This window comes from Carassius auratus, unplaced genomic scaffold (assembly GCF_003368295.1).
Source record: "Carassius auratus strain Wakin unplaced genomic scaffold, ASM336829v1 scaf_tig00011294, whole genome shotgun sequence".
Classification (NCBI taxonomy): domain Eukaryota; kingdom Metazoa; phylum Chordata; class Actinopteri; order Cypriniformes; family Cyprinidae; genus Carassius; species Carassius auratus.
Genome location: NW_020524189.1, coordinates 341,024 through 365,112, shown reverse-complemented (window position 1 = coordinate 365,112; position 24,089 = coordinate 341,024). Strand labels below are relative to the sequence as shown.

The 24,089-nt window shown below is 38.9% G+C and overlaps 1 protein-coding gene across 5 annotated transcripts in view; it reads left to right on the top strand.

Moving 5' to 3' along the window:
* The window catches only part of LOC113073054 (protein piccolo-like), a 74,108-nt gene that overhangs the window by 6,069 nt on the left and 43,950 nt on the right, over positions 1-24,089 (top strand). For all 5 annotated transcript variants that reach the window (XR_003280446.1, XM_026245928.1, XM_026245930.1 and 2 more), the window contains exons 2-14: positions 1,639-2,387; positions 2,860-3,729; positions 8,020-8,841; positions 8,924-9,748; positions 9,841-10,737; positions 10,902-11,762; positions 16,438-17,892; positions 18,138-18,962; positions 19,144-19,896; positions 20,075-20,842; positions 20,991-21,812; positions 21,975-22,868; positions 23,070-24,038. Coding sequence is in view for 4 of the 5 variants with exons in the window: in XM_026245928.1 (XP_026101713.1) it covers positions 1,758-2,387; positions 2,860-3,729; positions 8,020-8,841; positions 8,924-9,748; positions 9,841-10,737; positions 10,902-11,762; positions 16,438-17,892; positions 18,138-18,962; positions 19,144-19,896; positions 20,075-20,842; positions 20,991-21,812; positions 21,975-22,868; positions 23,070-24,038 (11,391 nt within the window). In the remaining variant the exon portion in view is untranslated. The remainder of the gene's footprint in view (positions 1-1,638; positions 2,388-2,859; positions 3,730-8,019; positions 8,842-8,923; positions 9,749-9,840; positions 10,738-10,901; positions 11,763-16,437; positions 17,893-18,137; positions 18,963-19,143; positions 19,897-20,074; positions 20,843-20,990; positions 21,813-21,974; positions 22,869-23,069; positions 24,039-24,089) is intronic.

Below are 24,089 nucleotides of genomic sequence, written 5' to 3'. Positions count from 1 at the left end.
TGTACCACTTTAGCCGGCCGTTATGATGAAAAAATCATGTTTTTCCATGTGATCACAGTTGTAGCCATGAGAAAGGATGATTATAGTGTGTTGTAGTATATGGATACTTCTAGTGTGGAAATGCTTTCGGAAGGATGCGGTATTAGTGATGAGGCTGGGAAATCCTCCGAAAGGGTTTGATCAAGGGCGAATGCATAATAAACGGGACAGTGAGGAAACCTCAATTTCTCACCGTTTGATCTTTTTTTTCCTTTTTATTTCCTGTTATGTGGTGAGATCGATGTGATCACTGCATATCGTGACTATCTGAGATTGATCATATACCATGTACAACCTCATATCAAATAACCAGCCTATAATATTACTCTGTTTTGGGGTAAAACATATCCTTATATTTTGTGACTAAGACTGACAATCTTAACTAAACATTAAATGTTCTTTAACATAATGTTTTAAACCCATTTGTGTTTAACACATGCAGCAGAGGTTTTACAACCCGTATATGCCGACGGAGGATTTCTGTATACGTATTATATATATGTTGCTTTTGAAGGAGCACAAAAAAAAAAAAAAACCTTAAATAACAGTCCACATATGTTTGTAGTATGTTAGAAGAACACAGCGTGAAAATTTTACATTGATTTCAGGTTAATGATCGCCAATGAGGACAATATTTTGATGGCACGCGGTATACTGTAAAACATTTGCGAAAGTTCCTCATCATAAATGTGTCCGTATAAAATTACGCGATGCATGAGCTAAGTGTGGAGCGCTGTCCAGGGTGCTGAAGGGAAATGTCCAAACGCTCAGTCAATTACAGGACGAATGCAGTCATATTCATGCTAGATATTTATGTAATCTGTATTTCACATGTTGATAAACAATATGTGTAGTAAAATTGTTTTTGCCAAATCATCACTATGTCTCTGTAACTGCAGAATCAAACTCACAATTTGGATTGTAGTATACTTTTTATTATTATTATTAACTTTTTAGGTGATAATTATTTTCATAGTATGATCTATGACAGATATGTTGTCAAAATTTTATGTATTCCAGCACAATGTCATTCAGAACACAAGGTAATATAAGATGCAAAATAAATAATATCGAATTAAAACAATTTTAGATTATGTAAAAGGGTAATGCATGATTATAAGGGCAGTAAGGTAGACTCTATCCCTCACTGTTAGCTCTTTTATTTACCATATGTCTGGATGTTATGTGTCATTGTGATTACTGCGTGACAATGCAAGATTGATCATACAGTCTACAACCTTTACATGTCAGTGACCGATTATGAAGTTGAAAACTATTTGCTTAAAATGTTTTTTTGTTTTATATATCGCTCTTTCATAAATTAAGTTTTTACATTGAAAAAGACGACTTGGCTAAAAACAGTACTTCCAGTCAAAGTACTATTCTCATTTATCTCATTGTGCCGTATGCAGTATATAAAGCATTTCTGAGATATTAAATTGTATTACATCCTTTTGTTTATGGGGTCTGGAACTACTAATATTTTAATATTATCATGTATAAGGTTTTACGTGATGTTTAATGCATTATATGCAAGCATTAAAAACACAAGTAATATGTGAATTCTCTCTTTTCATTGTCCATTTTCTATTTCCTAAGGGACACTGGAGGTAGATGTGAGGGACAGCTGAAACTGGTGAGAGAATCCCTCTACTGGGCTCCCCCCATCCCAGCCCTCTCCAACACCAGTCTTCAAAGCCCCATTCCCAACAGCCAACATGTTCTCCTCAAACTTTTTGAGTGGGGGGAATCCTCTCAGTGCAATGTCCTCTGCCGTAAACAAGTTCAGTCGTTTTGGGGATGATGAGGAAAAGCAACAACAGCAACCTCCAGGACCCTCAAAGCAGAAGGATCCTCAACAGCAGGGGAATGGCCAACCAGCCTCACAGGGGCCTCAGAGGCAAAGTGGACAGCAGACACAGGGTGTGGGAAGGGGAGGCCAAGGAGCCGGACGGGATGGATCTCAACCACAAGGAGCTGGTCGGGGAAGTCCTGTACAGCAAGGAGCTGGGAGAAGAGATCTTTCACATCAGGGAGTGGGCAGGGGAGGATTGCAACAAGGAGCAAGTGGGGGTGGATCTCCTAAGCAGGGTGTTGGGAAGGGTGGACCTCAGCAACAAGGCCTAAGTGGACCAGGGTCTCATCCAGGAGGTGCAGTTGGCTCAGGGCTTCTTTCAGCAGAGCCTCAGGAGAAAGGTGGAGCTGGTGCTCGGGTGAAATCCCTCTGTCCAGTCTGTAAAAATACAGAACTCAATCTTAAGTCCAAGGATTCGCCCAACTATAACACCTGCACACAATGTAAATCAGTGGTCTGCAACATGTGTGGGTTCAGTCCTCCAGATGCAACCGTGAGTAAAAAATCCTAACTCTAATTAGTGTGACACATAAAGCAGATTTATTTTTTAATTTTTTTATTAAAAGGGAAAATAAACAATATTTTTATCTATACCGGTTGCTGAATAGACCTCTCTAGATATAAAAGTCACTTTTTACTATCATGTGAAGATCCACCATTATGTATTTCAATCCAGAAGTCCACTTTCTCTGAAGCATGTTGTATTGGACTGTGATGATTTAAAACTACCTGAAGAAGATCCCCCCCCCCCCCCAAAAAGCTCATATTTTTCACAATTATTTAACACCTTTCAATAAAATAATCCACAGAGTTTTTATCGAGGCAGCCGTGAATAACTAATGCTATTTCCTCAGAATTTTTTTTTTTTTTACTGTATAAATTTTTACAAGTTTAAAAGTTTAAATTTGTACAAAGTTAAAAACTAGCAATTGTATAACATAAATGTATACTCTCCATGTATGCAGGTTAAGGAGTGGCTCTGCTTGAATTGCCAGATGCAGAGAGCTCTGGGAGGGGCAGAGAAAAGCAGACCTCCTACACTAAATGCCCAGCCACAGCCCAAGGACTATGTACCATCACAGAACCATGCAAAGAAAGACACTCTTCATAGTAAGCAGATGCCACCATCTGCTAGCCAGCCAACCAAACCAACAGAGGGTCAGAAACTGTCAAGCCAGTCCAGCACAAGTGCAACTCATCCGTCGCAGCAAATGTCACAACAGAAACCACTTCCACAGCAGACAACAAAAGGTGCTCCTCCTGACAAAACTGAGATACCATCAAAGACAGAGCCCTCTAAAAAAGAAGAAGAGTCTGGTTTCTTTGGTTTCGGTTTTGGTGGTGCTCGATCCCGCTCTCCTTCTCCACAGCCTGGTGCCTCTTCTGTTTCTGGAAAGGTTCTAGGCTTTGGTTCTTCATTCCTTAGCTCAGCATCCAATTTGATGTCAGCTGTCCAGGATGAGCCCTCCACAACCCCACCAACCAAGGGTTCCACTGTCTCCCAAACCTCTGCCAAGAACACCACACCCCCTTCCTCAAGAAAAGGCTCAGAGGCCTCTAAGGGCTCCCCCAACGTTCCTAGATCACAGACACAGGAGGGAAAAATTCAACAGCAACAAAATAAACCCCAAGTAACTCAAAAAACAACGACAACAAAGGAATCCTCACCTGCTCAGGAAACTAAATTAGATCAAAGCCCGAAACCTCCTCCCAAAGCCTGTCCACTCTGCAAGGCAAACCTGAGAAGAGATCCTCCCAACTATAGTACCTGCACTGAATGCAAGGCCACTGTGTGTAATCAGTGTGGATTTAATCCTGTGCCTCATCAAACAGAGGTAAGAAACAGAAGAATTTCATTGCAGTAACTTCACATTATGGTTTGTGCAATGAACTGTTGGCAGAAAATGTCAAGAGCAATTTCAGAGGACATGTTCTCAGTGATTCTGTTGTAAAAGATGGATGTATTTTGTAGTCTCTTTGGTTTGTGTGGAGGCAGTCTTGTGGAAGGCAAACTGAAAATGGCTGTGAGAGAAAAATGTGCCTTGTTTCTCAATTACCTCAGACTACTCCCTGCCTAAACTTGCAAAATAAAGTGCTATTTTTTAAGGCAGAAAAAGAAAACATTGTACAATTTGTGATTAACATACTGTATCCATTAGGGCTTTGGTGATAAATATATATTATGAATGAATAGACATTCTTTGTTAAGTGACCTGTGTTATGAAGTTTAATGATTGATCTGGGTGAAAGTAGCAGTTAGTGTTCCTATAGCTCAATTGGTATCAAGCGCAAGGTTGGGGTTTTGATTCCCCGGGAACTCATGATAGGTAAAAATTGATACCCTGAATGCACTTTAAGTCGCTTTGGATAAAAGCGTCTGCTTAATGCATACATTTAATTTAATTTAATTTAATTTAATTTAATTTTATTTTATTTTATTTTATTTTATTTTATTTTATTTTATTTTAATTGACTATTTTACTTACAAGCTTTCCACTCAGTCTGTTGCCCTTAGCCACTTTCCAGAGAGGTTCATTCATGATCTTGTGTTCTTTACTGTTTTCTGTTTTGATGCAAGGGAATATTTGATTTTCCTTTCATAACAGAAGTTGTAAGATCTACCGTTTCATCGTAACCAATTGGTTGGTCTTTGTTTTCATGCTTTAGTGTCATTTGTGTATTTTATTTTGAAGTCCTAGTGAATTCATGTATTTTTAGACTTCTCACGACTTGTTGCTGGTTTCCCTTATCACATGACCTTATTTTGTCTGCAAGTTAGTTATCACTTATAGAGGGTCCTTTTTTTATTGTCTTTCACTGTTTGGTCAAGTCAAATTTATATTTGGAATACCATTTTCTCTTGAGGCCATACACATACTAATTTTTACAAAAATCATACTTGTCTATTTTTTAGCATGGACAATGTTCGTGTTTGCAACCAAATATGTTCTAAAACACAAACCAACTTTTGTACTTTGGCCATGAGGTGTTATATTTAGGGACCCAGTATAGTTGAGGCAAGCAATGTGTCATGTGCTTATTCTTAGCAGTGAAGCTGCTGTAATAATCTATGTCCCCTAGAGAGCCCTTACCACCTCTATTGTCATCATCTGGAAGCCATGAGCATACCAGTTTGCCCCCTAAATGGCCATTTCATCTTTTAAGATGTGTTGAGCACAAAAGACACTTGACTCTGTAATGAACAATTCAGAGTTTACATGCAGCCTGGCAAGGAGACTCCAAGGCTATCGGGTCACATGGGCTGGCTGTGTGACGAAAACGAGGCAGGCAGAGGATCCGTGGGTAGTCCTTGGAGATAACATCTAAGAGTTTTCTAAGAGAGTTCCAAAGCACAGAGATGAGGTGTAGATTACAGTGGCATCTTCTACTCGGTTGTGCTCAGTGTCAAGTGCAAGTTGTTGAAATGAGATAATAATGGAAAAAAATATGTCTCAGATATGAAGGTCACCTTCATTCATCGCCACAACTGTGTGGTTGGTGTTTAATCATGACATACCTGGGAACCTGGGAATTGGCTAATGTAACACATCTGTGTATATTTTTATCCCATGCTAAAAGTATCTAAATGATTTGGTCTGTTTCCTTAGGACTAAAAAGAGTGCTGCTGGCTTTCTCCAGAGATTAAATGTGGATTTCAGGATGAGCTGTGAGCTTGAGAATTGTGCAGGCAGCACAAATAGAAATACAATTTTGAGATACAGAGGGGAATTAATTTAACCCTTAAAAGTCCATTGTAGCAAACTTACAAAAAGCTAAAATAAGATGTTAAAAACAGTTAATACATATTGAACACTAGCTTGCACTCTAGTGTACTAAAATGTATTATAACAATTGTGGCAGGAAGGACCGTGTGCAATTTATTATTATTATTATTTTTTTACTGGCCAAAATTAATACATTGCTGTCACTGCCTACTGAAAACCGTGTAAGCTGCGTTTGATAACATTTTAGAAGCAACCTTTCTGTAATGTTGAACTTTTTTTTATGTGCACAGTACAGGCTTCATTCATGAACTTTTGTAAAAATGAGTAAATTCTGAGTAATTTTGCACGTAAAACAGACCTTCCCGAAAACTCTCCTCCGGATTCACAAACTCATCGTAAACATCATATTTGATAGTTAATCGTGTATGTTAATTAATTTAAAACTTTTGTAAATGTGGGGAGCATGCATTCATTGGGGATTATTCATTGGGGATTATATCCCTAACAAAAGTAGCTAATTAATCATTTGATTAAAAGTGTTAATTGGCAGATTATATTACTGCTGTTCATAATAATAGTAAAGAGTAAAACACAGTATACTGTGTATAATTACTGAATATTATTTCATCAATATCGAAATATCAAACTTATATCGATATGTGATTATGTAAGGTAAATAGTTTCCTCATTAAGAGAATAGGGACAACGCATTCCAAAAATGCGCCCCGGCGCAAGGACTATTTTTCCGTCGTAAAAATAGCAAAAGTGGATTTGGACACGCCCTGAGTGCACCTGTGCCGTGCGGTTTACACTTTGCGTTTAGATCATTAAAATAGGGCACTTAGACTTTAGACCAAGTTTGAGTTGGTCTATGGCGCAGTCTATTTTCAGCTCATTAAAATAGCAATGCGCCAGCGATGCACCTGAACACACCTCTTTTTTAGACCAGCACGGCCATGGGCCCACAAATGGGTGCAAATGCATTTGCTAATTAAACGACGTGGCGCTGGACGGGAAAATGCAAATAGCACCGGACTGAAACTAGCAAACACACTTGTGCAGTGCCTTGCATCGCATTGCGCCGGGTGTATGATAGGGTCCCTTGTGTGTGTAGCTATATATAAGCTTATGCATATAAGACAATTTCTCTGAATGTTTTGCAAATACTACAGTTAGCCTTAGTTATCCACATTTTATGGTTGTATTGTTGTTTGCACCACAGAAGAGACCATTGATCCATTGATAAGCATTTAATTATCATTGTAGCCAAATTAGACTTTAGGAATTGTCAGAGGACTGCTCCGACATGAAAATATTTGTTTCAGCCTTCTAGCTTACAGGAAAGTTGGAGGACCATTTTCAGGATAATAAAACATTTAAGATTATCTTAGGGCTGGTGTGAGATGAACATGCTGAGGTTTCATCCTTCTAGCTTGGAATGTGTTTATAAAAGTAGTCCTTTAGGCCTCTGGCAGAATATGCATTATCAGTATACTTTATAGTTGTCTGTGATGTGTAGGAGGATTCCATTGTCATGAAACTATATAGCTGAGAGATCTATAGTTGTTAGGGCTGCTCTGACATGAACATATTCAAATTTCAGCTTGCTGGGAAGGGTTCTCAAGAAAGCATTTACAACATTTTTTTAAGTTGCCAAAACAAAGCACAATACAGATCATGGTTTTTATATTTTTTCTACCTTTTAAATACTGTTATTAAGAATAAATATACATGGCCAGAGTGCAGACCAATTTTCAATTTTTTATTGTAATCAGTCACTAAAAATAAGTCCAAAAAGAGAACATTTCACAAATTCTAGGCTCACTGATGATCTTAATATATTTATTTAAAGCTACAAGTAATAATGTAATGATATCTGCTTGTGAGGTGTATGATGTTCGGGTCTATGGGACCTATTTTAATTTTATATATATATATATATATATATATATATATATATATATATATATATATATATATATATATATATATATATATATATATATATATATATATATAATTTTTTCAAACTCAGGCTCATTGTCTGTGAAGAACATATATCAGAACAAATTTTCAATGACCACAAACTGTACACCAGTTTGTGTTTCTGCCCCTGCCATTCCCACACAACATTGTAGCACTTTAATTCATAAATGTGATCTAATAAAGGTAAAGGGCAAATATTAACCATATATGCTGTTTATATTTGTTGTAATTGGGATGAAGTAAAAAAATTATAGTAATAATAAATTAAGTTGAATTAAAAACCCAAAAATGCAGCAGGTCAACCAGACCCACGAACAATGGCTGAAAAACAAAAATATGAACACCACACAAGGTTTAATGTTGAAAATGAAAAATGTGGAGAAGTTACTTATGATAATTGTAATGTTTTTGCAGGCAAAAGAGTGGCTTTGCTTAAACTGCCAGACACAGAGAGCACTGAAAGGAATAGAGCCTGTGGAAAAACCCACAATAACGTCCCAAACACAGCCCAGCAAGTCTCAAAAGATGAAATCTACACATGGTCCTTTAGAGAAACACCCCACGTCTCAGCCAACAAAGACTAGTCCTGCCAACCAACCTGGTGCAGCAGGAGCAAAGCAAGCTCTCTCCTCTATGTCTTCACAGCAACTGACAGCAAAAAATGCCCCCTCTTCTGTGTCTAAAGCAGTACCACAGACTGATACTGAGCAAGAACAGTCAGGATTTTTTGGCTTTTCAGGCTTTGGTGGAGCACGATCACCATCCCCTCAGCCCAATGTTTCAGCCATGTCTGGGAAGGCTCTAGGATTTGGGTCGTCCTTCCTGAGCTCAGCGTCTGATCTCATTTCATCAGCGGTTCAAGATGAACCTTCTACAACACCTTTGGTCTCTCAAACTTTCCTCAAGACTACTACTCCACAAACGTCTGTAACATTGCAAGGGGCTGCCTTATCAGCATCTACAGGAAAGGCTAATCAATCAGATGATCAGAAAGAAGAGAAAAAGACAGAGCTAACTGCTGACCAAAAGAACAAAGCACCAGTATCTCAAATTAAAAAAACAGAACCTTCTTCACAGATGCCAAAATCAGACAAAGGCCCTCAAACCTTGCCCAAATCCTGTCCACTCTGCAAGGTACAAATCCAAAAGGACCTTGACAACTACAACACTTGTACTGAGTGCAAAAACACTGTTTGCAATCTCTGTGGATTCAACCCCACACCGCATCAAACTAAGGTAATGTTATGTTGGCTTTGAATGCTTTTTACAAGTTTTGAATTATATATGTTAACATGAGTTAATCAATTTGTCTTTTCAGTTGAAAGAATGGCTTTGTCTAAACTGTCAGACTCAAAGAGCTCTAAGAGGAATGGAGCCACCAGGACTTCCAAAGTTGGAGACCGCAGCGCAGCCCAACAAAATCCCTACCACTCAACCATTGGCTATACCCTCAATTCAAAAGAAAGGTGTTTCTGAATTAGAAAAGTTAGGCGAGAAAACCGACCCTCCTCAGAAATTACAAGAACAACAAGCCAAGTCTCCAAATGGTACTCTGCCAATCCAAAAAGCCCAGCAGCAAGAAAATGAAGCCAAATCTGAAGTTCCTGCCAAGACAGCCAAGAAAGATTCTGGATTGTTTGGTTTTGGTGGTGCTAGGTCAAGGTCTCCATCTCCTCAGCCTGCTATGTCTGCTGTATCTGGGAAGGTTCTTGGCTTTGGTTCCTCCTTTTTCAACTCAGCATCTAATTTAATATCCTCAGCTGTGCAAGATGAGACTTCTACAACACCACCAACCTCCCGCAAAGCTTCCACAGTTTCCCAGACCTCAACACCACCCACATCTCGGAAGAGCTCTGCTGTTCCACAGACTTTAAATGCAGGGCATACTAAACAACCTACTGCGCAAAAACAAGAAATAAAGATTTCTGGATCACCTCAGCTAGCAAGTAAATCTTCTGTGAAAACAATAACAGACCAAACATTGTCTGCAAAAGTTGACAAAACTCCCCTGCCTCTTCCCAAAATCTGTCCACTTTGCAAGACAGATATTAGCTGTGATCCTCCTAATTTCAACACCTGCACCAATTGCAAAAACATTGTGTGCAACCATTGTGGATTTAACCCCACACCTCATCAAATAGAGGTAAGAAAAATAGTTTATTTTACTCTACTGGTCATAATTGATTTATTGAAGGAGAGTCATGTTGATTTGCGGTTGTGATTTTTGTCATGCAGGTTAAGGAATGGCTCTGTTTGAATTGCCAGATAAAGAGAGCATCCGAACCTTCAAGTATAAATCCTCAGCTGCAGACTGATGCTGGTTCACGACAAGACAAAACAGCTCCACATCAGCCTTCTCCAGGAGCCAGTAGAACTGAGGACCAGTCAAAAACAGCACTTGGAAAACCAACTACTAAATCTACAATACAACATCTCCTAAAGGAAAAACCAGCACAGAAAGAAACTATAAAATCTCAAGAGCCAAAAGAGAGTAGTGCACCAGCCAGATCCGAAACAACAACACAATCAGATTCCTCCAAAAAAGATACAGGTTTATTTGGCTTTGGTTTTGGTGGTGCTCGATCTCGATCACCTTCTCCTCAACCTATTGTCTCAGAGAAGGTTCTAGGCTTTGGTTCCTCGTTTCTCAGCTCAGCATCAAATCTCATATCTTCTGTAGTTCAAGATGAATCCTCCATAACACAGCCAACACCTCGTAAAGGTTCAACAGTTTCCCAGACCTCAGTGAAGTCTACAACGCCACCCACCTCTCGTAAGGGTTCATTGGTTTCTCAGACATCTTTCAAAACCACATCAGCTGTGGCAGCATCAGCTACATCCCATAAGGGATCCAAAGCATCCCAAGACTCGACAAATATGCATGCTGAGGGAAATAAACCTCTTTCTCAAAAACAATTGGAAGACAAGCCCATGCAGTCTCAGCCTTTCAAATCACAATCTATACTTCCATCAAAGCTTCAAGAAGCTAATATGTCCTCTCAGTCTCTCCCTAAAGAATGCCCACTTTGCAAAGTTGAGCTCAAGAAAGATCCTCCTAACTTCAACACCTGCACTGAATGCAAGAGGATTGTGTGTAACCTCTGTGGGTTTCTCATGCCTCATCAAATCAAGGTAAGATAATTAAGTATTTGTGAAGTGAGCTGTGGGCTCTACTTTATTTTCCTTCAGTTAATAATTATTTTGATATAATTATAATTCTGCGGCTAATACAGCAGTATCGCTATGTAGAAAACCATTTTGTCTGGGGTTTCTCAAACTCTTTCATTTATTGGCAGGCACAGGAATGGCTTTGCTTAACCTGTCAAGTGCAGCGAGCATCAGTCCAATCCTATGCAGAGCCTCAAGATCAAACTAAGAAAGTAGCCCCAGTGCCAAAGAAGAAGGAGCAAGATGTTCCAGAAACTAGGCAGAAGAAACAAAATCCAGAGGAAGCTACCAATACTGGTCAGAAAACAGTTGTAGTTGGGGGAAAGGAGGCAATTGATGTGAAGACCTCACAGCAGATGAAATCGGACAAGCCCCAAGAAAAACAATCCAAGCCACCCAAGGTTGAGCCTAGTCAAGAGGAGTCTGGATTTTTCGGTTTTGGCTTTAGCGCGGCTCGATCTAGGTCTCCTTCTCCTCAGCCTGCTTCTGTTGTGTCTGGCAAAGTTTTGGGCATTGGTTCCTCCTTCCTTAGCACAGCTTCTAATCTAATGTCTTCAGCTGTTCAGGATGAACCTTCCACAACACCACCAACCTCCCGCAAAGGTTCATCAGTTTCAGAAACAACACCACCTTCCCGCTCCCGTAAAGGGTCTACAGTATCTCAGTCATTGTTCAACAACAACGCAACATCACCTAGCTCACAAAAAGGATTTGAAACCACAAAAGGTTCTCAGAAAGCTCAACCTAGTAAAGATCCTAAACCATCAACTGAACAGAAACAAGAGGAGAAGGCACCATTACTTCAACAAGCTAAGGAGCCATCAAATACAGTGAAACAGGATAGAGAGACACCTATATCCAAGCCTCTTGCCAAGGTCTGCCCACTCTGTGAGGTGGAGTTACAGAAAGATCAATATAACAGCTGCACTGAATGCAAAAATATTGTATGTAACTTGTGTGGGTTCAACCCTATGCCCCATCAAAATGAGGTAAGAAAATATCACTTTTGTGTAACTATTTTTTATTATTTTAAATATGTTAAATATGACCAAAGAAGGCTGTGAAAATGCATCTGCATTGTTAATCCTTTTGATCTTTTATTTAAAAAAAAATCACAAAAAATATCCTTTTATTAGATAATAAGAATTTAAAATGGGGGGAAATATCATTATGAAATAAATGTTTTTCTCTAATACACAGTCCTCAATTAATGGCCCCCTTTTATTCAATACTTTTTGAAACCTCCATTTGACAGTTAAACAGGTCTAAATGTTCTACTCTAATGCCTGATGAGGTTAGAGAACACCTCACAAGAGACCAGAGACCATTCCTTCATCCAGAATCACTCCAGAACCTTTAAATTCCCATCTCCATGTTGGTGCTTCTCCTCTTCAGTTCACTCCTCTCATTTTCTATAGGGTTCAGGTCAGAGGAATGGAATGCCCATGGCAGAAGCTTGGTTTTGAGCTCAGGGACCCATTTCTGTGTTGTTTTTGAGGCTTGTGTTTGGGTTATTGTACAGTTGGAAGATCCAAACATGGCCCATTATAGGATTGAGAGTCAGTCACTTACTGATTTTTTATCTGTTGGTATTTGATAGAATCTATGATGCAATGTGTCTAAACAAGAGGTCCAGGACCTCCAGCAGAAATGTAGGCACACGACAGCAAACATACAGCTGTATATTTCATTGTACACATGGGGTACTTTTTATCTCTGTGTTCACTAAACCCATATTGTGTGTTTGCTACTACTGTAAATAGCTCATTTTTAGTTTCATCTGACCATAGAAGCCAGCCTCATTTGAAGTTCCAGTCATATATGATAACTGAATATGCTTTTAGTTAAGTCGTTTTGGATGAACTAGGAGAATTTTTCTTGTAACCCTCCCAAACAACATGTGGTGATGTAGGTTCTGTAGTTTTTAGCCACTCAAACTCTCCTTTTCACCATGCATTAGGATGATAGACACACGTCCTCTTCCAGGCAGATTCGTAACATTTTATTTTGATAGGAAATTATTAATTATTGCCCTGATTGTGGAAATGGGAATTTATAATCACGCTGGAGTGCTCAAAGTTGTGAATATGAATGGAAATATACCTCAGAGATATTTTACTCATAAGAATTTCTAGGGGGGCCAATAATTGTGGCCAACGAGTATTTGAGAAAAACCTTTATTTCATAATGGTACCCCCCCTCCCGTTGTAAATTATTATTATGTAATGAAAGGATACATTTTTGTGAATTTTTAAAAATAAAAGATCAAAAGGATTAACGATGAATTTTCACAGCCTTCTTTGATCATATTTACCAAGGGGGCTGATATTTTTGGCCACAACTGTGTGTGTGTGTGCGTGTGTGTGTGTGTGTGTGTGTGCGTGTGAGTGTGTGTGTGTGTGTGTGTGTAAGTGTATAAATAAATTAAATAAATAAATAAATTATGTCTATGTAAAGCAATATTATATATGTGCTATGAGTTTGTCACACCACAGAAATATATATTAACCACCCAGCCAAATAATAAAAATAATAATAATAAAAATAAAAAGCCAAATAAATACAAATTTTTTGAAATTTTTAATAAATATGCAGTATTCTCTACTCTAAAATTCTGGTGGCATGTTCTGGTCTGCGCTAAAACCACACCCACTCTTGGGAAAGCTGCTGTCTCTCAACTGTCAAATACTGCTACAACCTGAATCGATGCTCTCTCTAGCAGCTTATTTGGATTTACTGTATACACCCATACATGTATTTACGTGATGAAGGCATTTCTAGCTAGCAAACTGTAGGCTGTAGTAATTAATGCTAATGACTTATTCGCAATTTAGCAGGCGAACCAAAGATGCTAATCCTCTCTAGTTATTAGATGTGTTCCACTTCATGCAGCACTGCGCAGACAGATTGGTATATGGCATCAAAGTACCGTAAGAAATATTAGAAAGGAGATGACTCGCATACTTTCGAATCGCTCTCGCTGTACTTCGTTGTCAAACACTGATCTGCACAGTGACGCTTCAAGCCTAACACACCTCTTATAGTTTGAAAATCCTGAATACAAAAATGGTGAAAAACTGTTTAATGGTCAAATTCCACAGTTTAATTTTACATATTTCACAGTCTTTGTAACGTGTTCCAGCAGTAAATTTCTAACATTTATAATGTGTTTAGAAACAATTCTCTGAATTGCCTTTACACAGAGTTTAAAGTCAGCATGCTATGGAAGTTTTAAACCACTTCAATTTACTCTTTATTACAGTAGTCCTCTTTAGACACATTCTGTTAACTGTCAAATAACTCCTTAATTTGCAACTACATGCCAACTAACTCATTAGAGCAGGGTTTTCTGGTGTATCTTCTGTATCTTTAATGGATATTTGTGTAGCATATTTGCTTCATTTAGTTATGGAGGGGTTACAAAGGGTTAGAGGTTAGTACAATGAGCTGATGTGTACTTGTATCTGTTGTGTGTTGGGGGATTAGTGTTAGTAGATATCAAGAATACAGCATACTAATATTCTAATGACTGGTAGTTTACATGTAGTTGCAAATTTACTTATAGTTGGTAGAATGTCTGAAGTGGACAAGGGGTGGTTTCTTAATTAGGGTGAAAGTACAAAAGGGAGGATTTTTTTCCCATCACATTCAACCACAACTGTCACTGTTTTGGAGTGTTTGTTCTGCCTCTGGATATATAGTCCAAACATTGTCAGGTCATACTCTATGGATTACCACCCCTTTTTGGCCAATTTCACTCTGGCTGAGAATAGCCCAGACTGTTCTCATAGATTTCCACCAAAAAAAAAAAAAATAATAAAAAAAAATATATATATAGTTACACTTTATTTAAATGTGTCTTTTTTCAGTATAATTATACTAGGACTGTCAAATGATTAAAATTTTTAATCAAATTAATTTTCAATTTTCAGTCATGATTAATCACTATTTGCAACTACACCTGAATCCTAACCATTTTTTTTCTGAAATGCATACCAAAAGATAAATAACAGGACACAGATACATAATTTTCATGTATTGTTTCATCATGTGGTTCTTTTTTTCTGAATTTCAAAAGTTTAACATTTACTTAGATCAAATTTACCTGAGCACTATATCAAACCATGCCATTTAACTACAGATAGTGTAAGAGTTTTAGGTGAACCAGTGATTAAATATAGCCACATATCTATGAAATTATGCATAGAGAAATTTGAAAGAATGAACACAAACATGCGCCACAATCACATAAGCAGCACTCTGGGCACTCTTGTTTTTGGGAGGTGTTCATTTGCTCTGCCACAATACTTTAGGATCGATATTTTCACGTTCTGAAGGCTTCAAGTGCCAGTAAAACCAAGTAAAAATGCATATGCTTTTCCAAACAGCTGTAATTTTCGCTGCATTGCATGTAAGCGTTCTGCGCATGCGCAGTGTGAAACACAGGACGCTATGACACAGTGATCCTTAAATCTGGCTCGCGAGATCCACTTTCCTGCGAAGTTTAGCTCTAACCCTAATCAAACACGCATGAGTTTGCTAATCAGTGTCTTTAGGATCATTAGTAAATCACAGGCAGGTGTGTTTAATTGGAGTCTGAGCTAAACTCTGCAAGAAACTGGATCTCGCGAGCCAGATTTGAGGATCACTGCTATAACAGGAAGAAGAAGCTCCAGCGTATCAACTACCAAAGTCGTCTCTGTTTATCGAGCTTGGCATGAATGTATTTGAGAGTAACTGGGGTAAAACCTTAAGCTTCTTCGGTGTTTTCGTTGCGGCGCTCGCCGCTGTTTTTTACTATCTTGAGAATTCAGAGATCGACGAGACTTTACTGACCTGCATAATTTGTCACACTGCGCATGCGTGAAATGCGTTAAAAAATTTGACGTAATTAACGACAAACAAGTAATTAACGTCGTTAACGCGCTATTTTTGACAGCCCTAAATTATACATTTAAGCACTGAGTAATATTAATTAACTACAAGTATTTACTTTATGGTTAGGATTAGGGTTTGTCTTAGGGTTACTTGCATGTGATTATGCATAATTAATTGCTATTATAATAGTTAGTACATGTTATGTGTAATAAGGACACCTTAAAATAAAGTTTTACCAAAACCGTATCAAACTTCTATTAAAAAAAAAATATAAAAAACACAAACAAAAAAAAAAAAACTACAAGGAGGGACACCATCATTTGTTGATTGGATTGTAAAGAGTGAGCGTTGCATAGCAGAATGGAGACATATCTTAAATGCTGTGTGGTCTTGCATGTGCCAGCAGAGAGAAGGGAGCAAATCACAAGAAAAGCAAGTTAAAAACATCTGATTTAAAGATTACAAATTCAAATACAAAAATTTTATGAATTAATTGTTTATAGTAAAACCAGTGGTATGCATTAGGAGAATAAATAGTTTACATTTGTGCTCATGATGACTTTAATGCTGATTTAAAACTAATGGAAAAATCATGATACAATTTGAAAACCAAAATTTTCGTTTTGACAGGAGAGATAACAATGCTCATCTCTTGTTTAATCAAAATTTGGGACATAGCAAGTTAATAATGAGTGTTGTTTAGTCCACTTAACTCTGGGATGCTGTATAAACAATGTAAATTTCATTTAAACAATTATTAATTCAATTTACTTTACAAAACTACAGGTGAAGTGGCTTTGCTTGGCGTGTCAGATGCAGAAAGCACCAGAACCTCTCCCTTCACAGCTTCAGCCACATGCTAAGGAAGTTGCACCACTTAAAATGGGCACTCCCAATCTAGATGTTTCACAGAAGAAGCCACATCTTCCAGCAGATTCACTTCACAAGGATAAGAAACCAGAAGTTGCAGACAAACAAGTAAATAAGCAAACTTTAGCTGGAGATAAACAATCCACCCAACAAGGACCAAAACAACATCATATTGCAGAATTTCCAAAGTCAGAATCTAAAAAAACTGATCCGCAACCAGACAAATCTGGATTCTTTGGGTTCGGTTTTGGAGGAGCTAGATCTCGATCACCTTCTCCTCAGCCTGCTGTCTCTGCTGTTTCAGAGAAGGTTCTAGGGTTTGGTTCTTCATTTTTAAGCTCAGCATCTAATCTAATCTCAACAGCTGTTCAAAATGAGACTTCTACAACACCATCTAGTTCTCGCAAGGCTTCAATAGCTTCTCAAATGTCTGATAAGACACCACCAACCTCTCGTAAAGGTTCTGCAGTTTCACAAATCTCCAATAAAGTTAATACCACTCCACCTTCCACTCGTAAGGTTTCAACAGCTTTTCAGATGTCTGTTAAATCAACTCCTCCAACCTCACAGAAGGAATATGAAGCTACAGTAAACTCTAAAAACACTGAAAAAACAGATGGGGCAAAAACTACAGATTCAGAGAAAGGGCAAGAAACCACTAAAGGAGCTACCCCACAGCAAGAAGATCAAGGAAAGACCCAAGATGGAAATGTTCCTGTCGCCTCTAACATCCCAGAAGAGTCTAGATCTCAGTCTCCTTTACTTCCACATGCAGCATCTGCAGTCTCTGGGGAGGTTCTTGGATTTGGTTCCTCCCTCTTTAGCTCAGCAAGTAATCTGATCCCATCAGCTGTTGATGAGCCATCTACAACACCGCCCATGTCTCTTAAAGGTTCCTCATCTTCCCAACTATCTGCTAAGACTACAACCCCACCCTCTTCTCATAAAGGCTCATTGGTTTCCCAGACATCAGACAAGATTACCACTCCACCTTCCTCACGAAAGGGCTCTGGAGTTTCTCAGATATCTCTCAAGACCAGCACACCCCCTGCTTCCTCAAAAGGATCTGATGTCTCTCCTAAAATGCTTCCTTCAGATGACAAAAAAGTACATGCTGAAAATATACAAGAACAGATAAAAAAAGAAAAGACATCCATGGCCAGCCAGGCACAGCCAACAACTGTATCATTTACAAAAGATACAGACCTACCAGAAACAACAAGGACAGAGGCCACTAAATCATTGCCCAAAGCCTGCCCTCTATGTAAAGTCAATTTGCAGAAGGAGCCTCCCAATTATGATAACTGTACTGAGTGCAAAACCACTGTGTGTAATCTATGTGGTTTTAACCCCATGCCCCATGAGACAGAGGTAAGCAGCCCTTGTTAGCTTGAACATAAAACACCCTATACTCGTTATTATAATTATAATAATTTAGAACCTTGGGTAGTATCTGGGTATATGTTTTTATAGGCAACAATATTTATAGACTTTGACTTTTTAAACATGAAAAAGTGCAATAAAATTATATATATATAAAATTCAGTATTTTATATATGCTTCTTGTAATATTATGTGTGTTTAATTCGAAACTGATTATTGGAATGCCGTTTCAGAAAAAGGAGTGGCTATGTCTGAACTGCCAGATGCAACGAGCTCAAGCTCAGACTGATAAAGTACCTCAACCAGTACCACCACAAAAGAAAGCAACACCAACTTCTGTTCCTCCACAGAAGAAGCCACTTGATTACACAGATGTTACTGAGAAAGAAAAGACTGCACTATCTGCAGGTTTAACACCAGGGTCTAGAAAGGCAAGTGCTGTCCCACCAACACAAAAGCTACCCCAGCAGCAGGACATCAAAAATCAAGTACAGCCAACACAGAAGGATGATACTGTATACACAAAATCTAAAGCCACTCCAAAGACTTCATCCACAAAAGAAGAGAGTGGCTTGTTTGGTTTTGTACGCTCTAGATCACCTTCTCCCCAACCTGCTGTTTCCAGTGTTTCTGGAAAGGTCTTTGGATTTGGTTCTTCTATGTTGAGCTCGGCTTCTAATCTTATCTCCACTGCTGTACTAGATGAATCCTCCACCACAGTCCTTGCAACTCAGGAGGTTTCAGCAGCTTCTCAAACTCCTGTGATGACAACATTAACATCAACTACTTCTCAGAAAGGATCAGTTGATGTTTCACCAAAACAGGGAGCTAAATCTATTGAAGGAGAGCAGAAAGACAAGAAACCTGAAGAGAAAATGACAGAAGTTCAGGAAAAAGCAGTAATAAAAGAGGTTGACCAGAAGTCAGAGCCACCAAAAGCTTGTCCTCTTTGTAAAGCAGAAATAATGAAGGATCCACCAAATTACAGCACGTGTACTACTTGCAAGAGCACTGTGTGTAATCTCTGTGGATTCAACCCAGTGCCACATCAAACTGAGGTGAGAAAATTGTTAAATATACAGATTGGTTATTTTTTCTCAGTAACAATTATTGAAAATATATTTTGGCAAGGTCATTTATTTTCCATGAATGAACAAAAGCAGTAATATATCAAAATACAACAATAGTTGTCATTATTTCTCACAATATTATGTGGTTACCTTTTTAAACACCCTACAGGTGAAGGAATGGCTGTGTTTGAACTGCCAGATGCAGAGAGCTTCTCAACCTCCAGTTGTGAAACCAGGAACTCAAACTACTAAATTACCTCCACCTGCATCCCACAAAAAACAAGACACTGGGGGTGTTGTAGCAGAGGATCAGAAACAAGAATGGAAACCCAATATTGCAGATTCCAAACAAATTACATCAGATGTCCAAATCCAGAAAAATGTCTTACCTGTCAAATCTGACAAACAAGATTCAGATTTTTTCAGCTTTGGTTTTGGTGGTTCTCATTCAAGGTCACCATCTCCTCAGCCCACTTTGTCTGTTGTCTCTGGGAAGGTTCTAGGCTTTGGTTCCTCCTTGCTTAGCTCAGCATCCAATCTGAACTCCTCTGCTGTCCAGGATGAACTTTCTAAAACTCCACCAACATCACGCAAAGGGTCTACAGTTTCCCAGACTTTGAATAAGACAACACCAACACCTCCCACTTCTCGAAAAGCATCAGTAGCTCCACAAGACAATAAAGCAAATTTTCCTGCAGCAGAATCAAATTTAATCTCTTCACCAATCCAAGAACAGAAAAAGCCACCAGATGCTCAATCATCCAAACCTATACAAGCTCAAGTGAAAGAGGAGCATCCAAAAACTTGCCCACTCTGTAAAGAGACCCTTAGGAAGGACCCACAGAACTATAGCTCTTGTACTTCTTGCAAAAGCATTGTTTGCAATCTCTGTGGATTTAATCCCAATCCACATCAGACTGAAGTAAGTCTGTGTTTTACACTTATTTTATCCCTTAATAAAGACCCTCGTTTTGTTACCAGAAATGTTTCTTTACAGAATTTTAATTTATTTGATAAGATAAGGCTACGGTTAAGATAAGGTTAAAATTATAGGTAAATATGTCAGTATGGTCACAGGTGGTAATCTTTCTTATCTACAGGTGAAGGAGTGGCTGTGTTTGACCTGCCAGATGCAGAGAACTTCAGGTCCTCCCCCAGCTCAACCACAGTATAATAAAGTACTTTCACCAGCATTTCCACAAAAGGAAGATATTCCAGAGAAGAAGCAAAGTGTTAAAGATGAGCAAGAAAAGAAACCTCATGTAGAGACCACAACACCAGCCACACCAAATACTAAAATATCTAAAAGTGATGCTTTTCCTCGCATGTCTGCTCCACTACCTAAAGGTGAACAGATTAAAGAAGAGTCAAGTTTCTTTGGTTTTGGTGGTGCCCGATCTCGGTCTCCCTCTCCTCAAACAGCTGTCTCTGATAAGGTATTTGGTTTTGGATCCTCTATCTTCAGCTCAGCATCTAACCTGATATCTTCAGCTGTTCAGGAAGAATCCTCCACTAAAACTCCACCAACATCTCGCAAGGGATCTACAGTTTCACAGACTTTAAATAAGACCACACCAACACCACCCACTTCACGAAAATCATCATTTGCTCCTCGGGATGCTAAACAAGAACCACCTGAAGGGGAATCAAAGCCAGTTGTTACATCAATGCAAGAATCAAAGCAAGTACAGAAAACCCCAGATCCTAATCTAGCCAGACCTCCACATGCTCCAGAGGAGCTTCTGAAAACCTGTCCACTTTGCAAAGAAACCCTCCAGAAGGACCCACGGAACTACAGCTCTTGTAGTTCTTGTCAGAAAATTGTTTGTAATCTCTGTGGATTCAATCCCAATCCACATCAAACCGAGGTACCATATGTCAGTCCTTAACATTTATCATTTTAAAGGCTCGATTGAAAATGTAAAAATGAATATTTTGTGTATAGTTAGGGATAAGGTTAGGCATTTAAAAGAAAATGTTTAATGATTTTTTTTTTTTTTTTTTATTAATCAACAGGTGAGGGAGTGGATATGCTTGACCTGCCAGGTAGAGAGAACCTCAGGACTTCCCCTTGCTCAACCACAACCACAATCCAACAAAGTAGCACCAGCATCTATGGAAAAGAAAGCAACTCAAATTCTACCTTCTCCAGAAAAGAGGCAGAGTGTTCCTGCTGAGCAGGACAAGAAACCTCCAGTAGAGACTAAAAAACCTGCAATTACTCCAACACCAAATCCTCAAAAGTCTACTGGTGAAGCTTCTACTTCCAAATCTAGTCCGTCATATAAAGTTGAACAGACTAAGGAAGAGTCTAGTTTCTTTGGATTTGGTTTGGGAGGTGCTCGATCCCGGTCACCTTCTCCTCAATCTGCTGTCTCTGAGAAATTTATGGGTTTTGGGTCGTCGTTCCTTAGTTCAGCATCTAATCTGATATCCTCAGCCATTCAGGATGAGTCAACCACCAAAACCCCACCAAGTTCTCGTAAGGGATCCACTGTGTCCCAAAGTTCTTTTAAGACAACACCAACACCACCTACCTCTCGGAAAGTTTCAGAATCACAATTCACAGAAAAAAATAAACCACAAGAAGAAGCCAAACTCCTTAATGCCCAAAAACAGGATGAAAAGAAAAAAGAAGGAAATAAACCACAGGATGAGATGACCAAAGAACCAGTCATTGATGTGAAAATTAACAGACCAGCCCTGGAGCTTCCAAAAACCTGTCCAATCTGTAAAGTGGACATAAAGTGGGTTCCACCAAATTACAACACTTGCACTGAATGCAAGGACATCATGTGCAATATGTGTGGATTTAATCCCATGCCACATAAATCAGAGGTGAGAGTACTTAATTTTTTAAGGAGATGTATCTATGTGAGTTGCACATGAATCAGTTATTGCATTAATTCAATTAATTCAGTGTAAATTCAGTGTAACTTCAGTGTCATTTCAGGAATTTATTTTAGTATTTTTATTCTAATTCCAATTATTACCCTACAGGTTAAGGAATGGCTGTGTTTGAACTGTCAGGGAAAGAAAGCTCAAGTGTCTTCCTCTGGCCAACCACAGCCACAGGTTAGCAAAGCACCTTCACCAACAATACCAGAAAACAAGGAGGCTCTCATACATACTCCAATTCCAATGTCTTCAAAAAATAAGCCAGATGTCACTGGGAAGATAAACACATCAGTTGTTACAGAGAATCAAGAGAACAAACCTATACAAGCTACAGCACAATCAACTGAAATGCCAAAACGTGATCATTCTCCTGCAAAATCATCTGTACAACAGAAACCAGAACCTTCTAAAGAAGAATCAGGTTTCTTTAGCTTTGATTTTGGCGGTGTTCGATCTGGATCCCCTCAGCCTTCAGTGACTGATGTCTCAGGAAAGGTTCTAGGCTTAGAATCTTCCTTTTTGAGCTCTGCATCCAATCTAATCTCCTCAGCCATTCAAGATGAGTCCTTCACAACACCACCAACTTTTCGTAAGGCTTCCACAGCTTCTGAAACATCTACAAAGACTACAACACCACCAACGTCTCGCAGGGCATCTGTGGTTTCCCAAGCTTCAGTTAAGACTTCACAAACACCACCTGCTTCTAGGAAAGGATCTGTTACTTCTCAAAAAGTTCCCCCTACTGACACAAAAGCACCTATAACAAACAAACCACAGGAGGACAAAGCAAATGAGAAGCAGGTGCAACAGGCTTCAGCAGTACCTGAAGCTTCAGTAGTAGCAGTTGCAGCTCCTAAAGCAGAAAACAAAGAATGTCCTCTTTGCAAAGTCTATCTCAATGTGGGTTCAAAGGACACTCCTAACTACAATACCTGCACTGAGTGCAAGAACACTGTTTGTAACCTCTGTGGATTCAACCCAACACCCCATCAAAAGGTAAGAGAATACTACTATTATGTTATAACTGTTGCTAACTCTCTTTTAACACATAAGATGCATTTACACCTATGTAAAATGCTTGATCGCTCCAGCATAATTTTGTGTAGTGGTCGCCATGCAAAATAAATATCATGTCAATGATCCATCGGTATCATGGAAAAAACAATTCAAATATTCATTTTTTATATCTCCTAACAGGTCAAAGAATGGCTTTGTTTGAACTGCCAAACACAGCGAGCTTTAAATGGAATGGAACCACAAGGACCTCACAAAATAAAGACCCATGAACAATCTGAAAATTTCTCCATCTCAGCACCACCTCCAAGAACAGAATGTACAACACAAGGGGCACCATCATTAGTGTCAACCATGGTTCCAGATGTTGCTGAAACCCAAAAGAAAGAGATTCAAGCTGTGGCCATTCTTGATGAAGCTAAGACTCCTGTTTTATTGGAAGTGCAAAAGAAAGCATCAGTCTTAGCTAAAGAGAAAGAAACATCAGATTCAAAGAACGATAAAAAATCTGACATACTCTTAAAGGAGTCTGAAAAGTCCCCAGAAAAAGCAGCTCCGCCTCCACAGGTAGAGCCACCAAAACAGGAATCCAGTTTCTTTGGTTTTGGATTTGGTAGTCCTAAGGTAAAACCTGCTTCAAAGCCATATGAGTCAACCACTGGGAAACTCTTGACGGAAACAGCAAGATCTCGATCACCGTCACCACAGTCTGTTTCTGCTGTCTCTGGAAAAGTTCTGGGCTTTGGATCCTCTTTATTTAGCTCAGCATCGAATTTAATCAGCTCAGCTGTTCAAAATGAACCTTCCACTACACCATCAACTTCTAGAAAGGCATCCACAGTGTCCCAGACCTCTATTAAGACTACTCCTCCCACATCTCGTAAAGGATCTGCAGTTGCACTAGACTGTAGTAAGATTGAGGACACCAAACCACATGCACAACAAGGTGCAGGGGAACCAATGGAGAAGAAACCAGAAATCAAGCAAGCCACAGCACCCAAACCACCTCAAAAACCTACTCCTGAAGAAGTCAAGATTAACTGTCCATTATGCAAAGTGCAACAAGATGTCAAGAATTTTAACACATGCACAGAATGCAAGAAAACAGTGTGCAGACAATGTGGATTTAATCTAATGGCTCATCAAGCAGAGGTAAAATATTTGACCTCTATTTTTGAAAATTTTAACAACATTTACCAAATA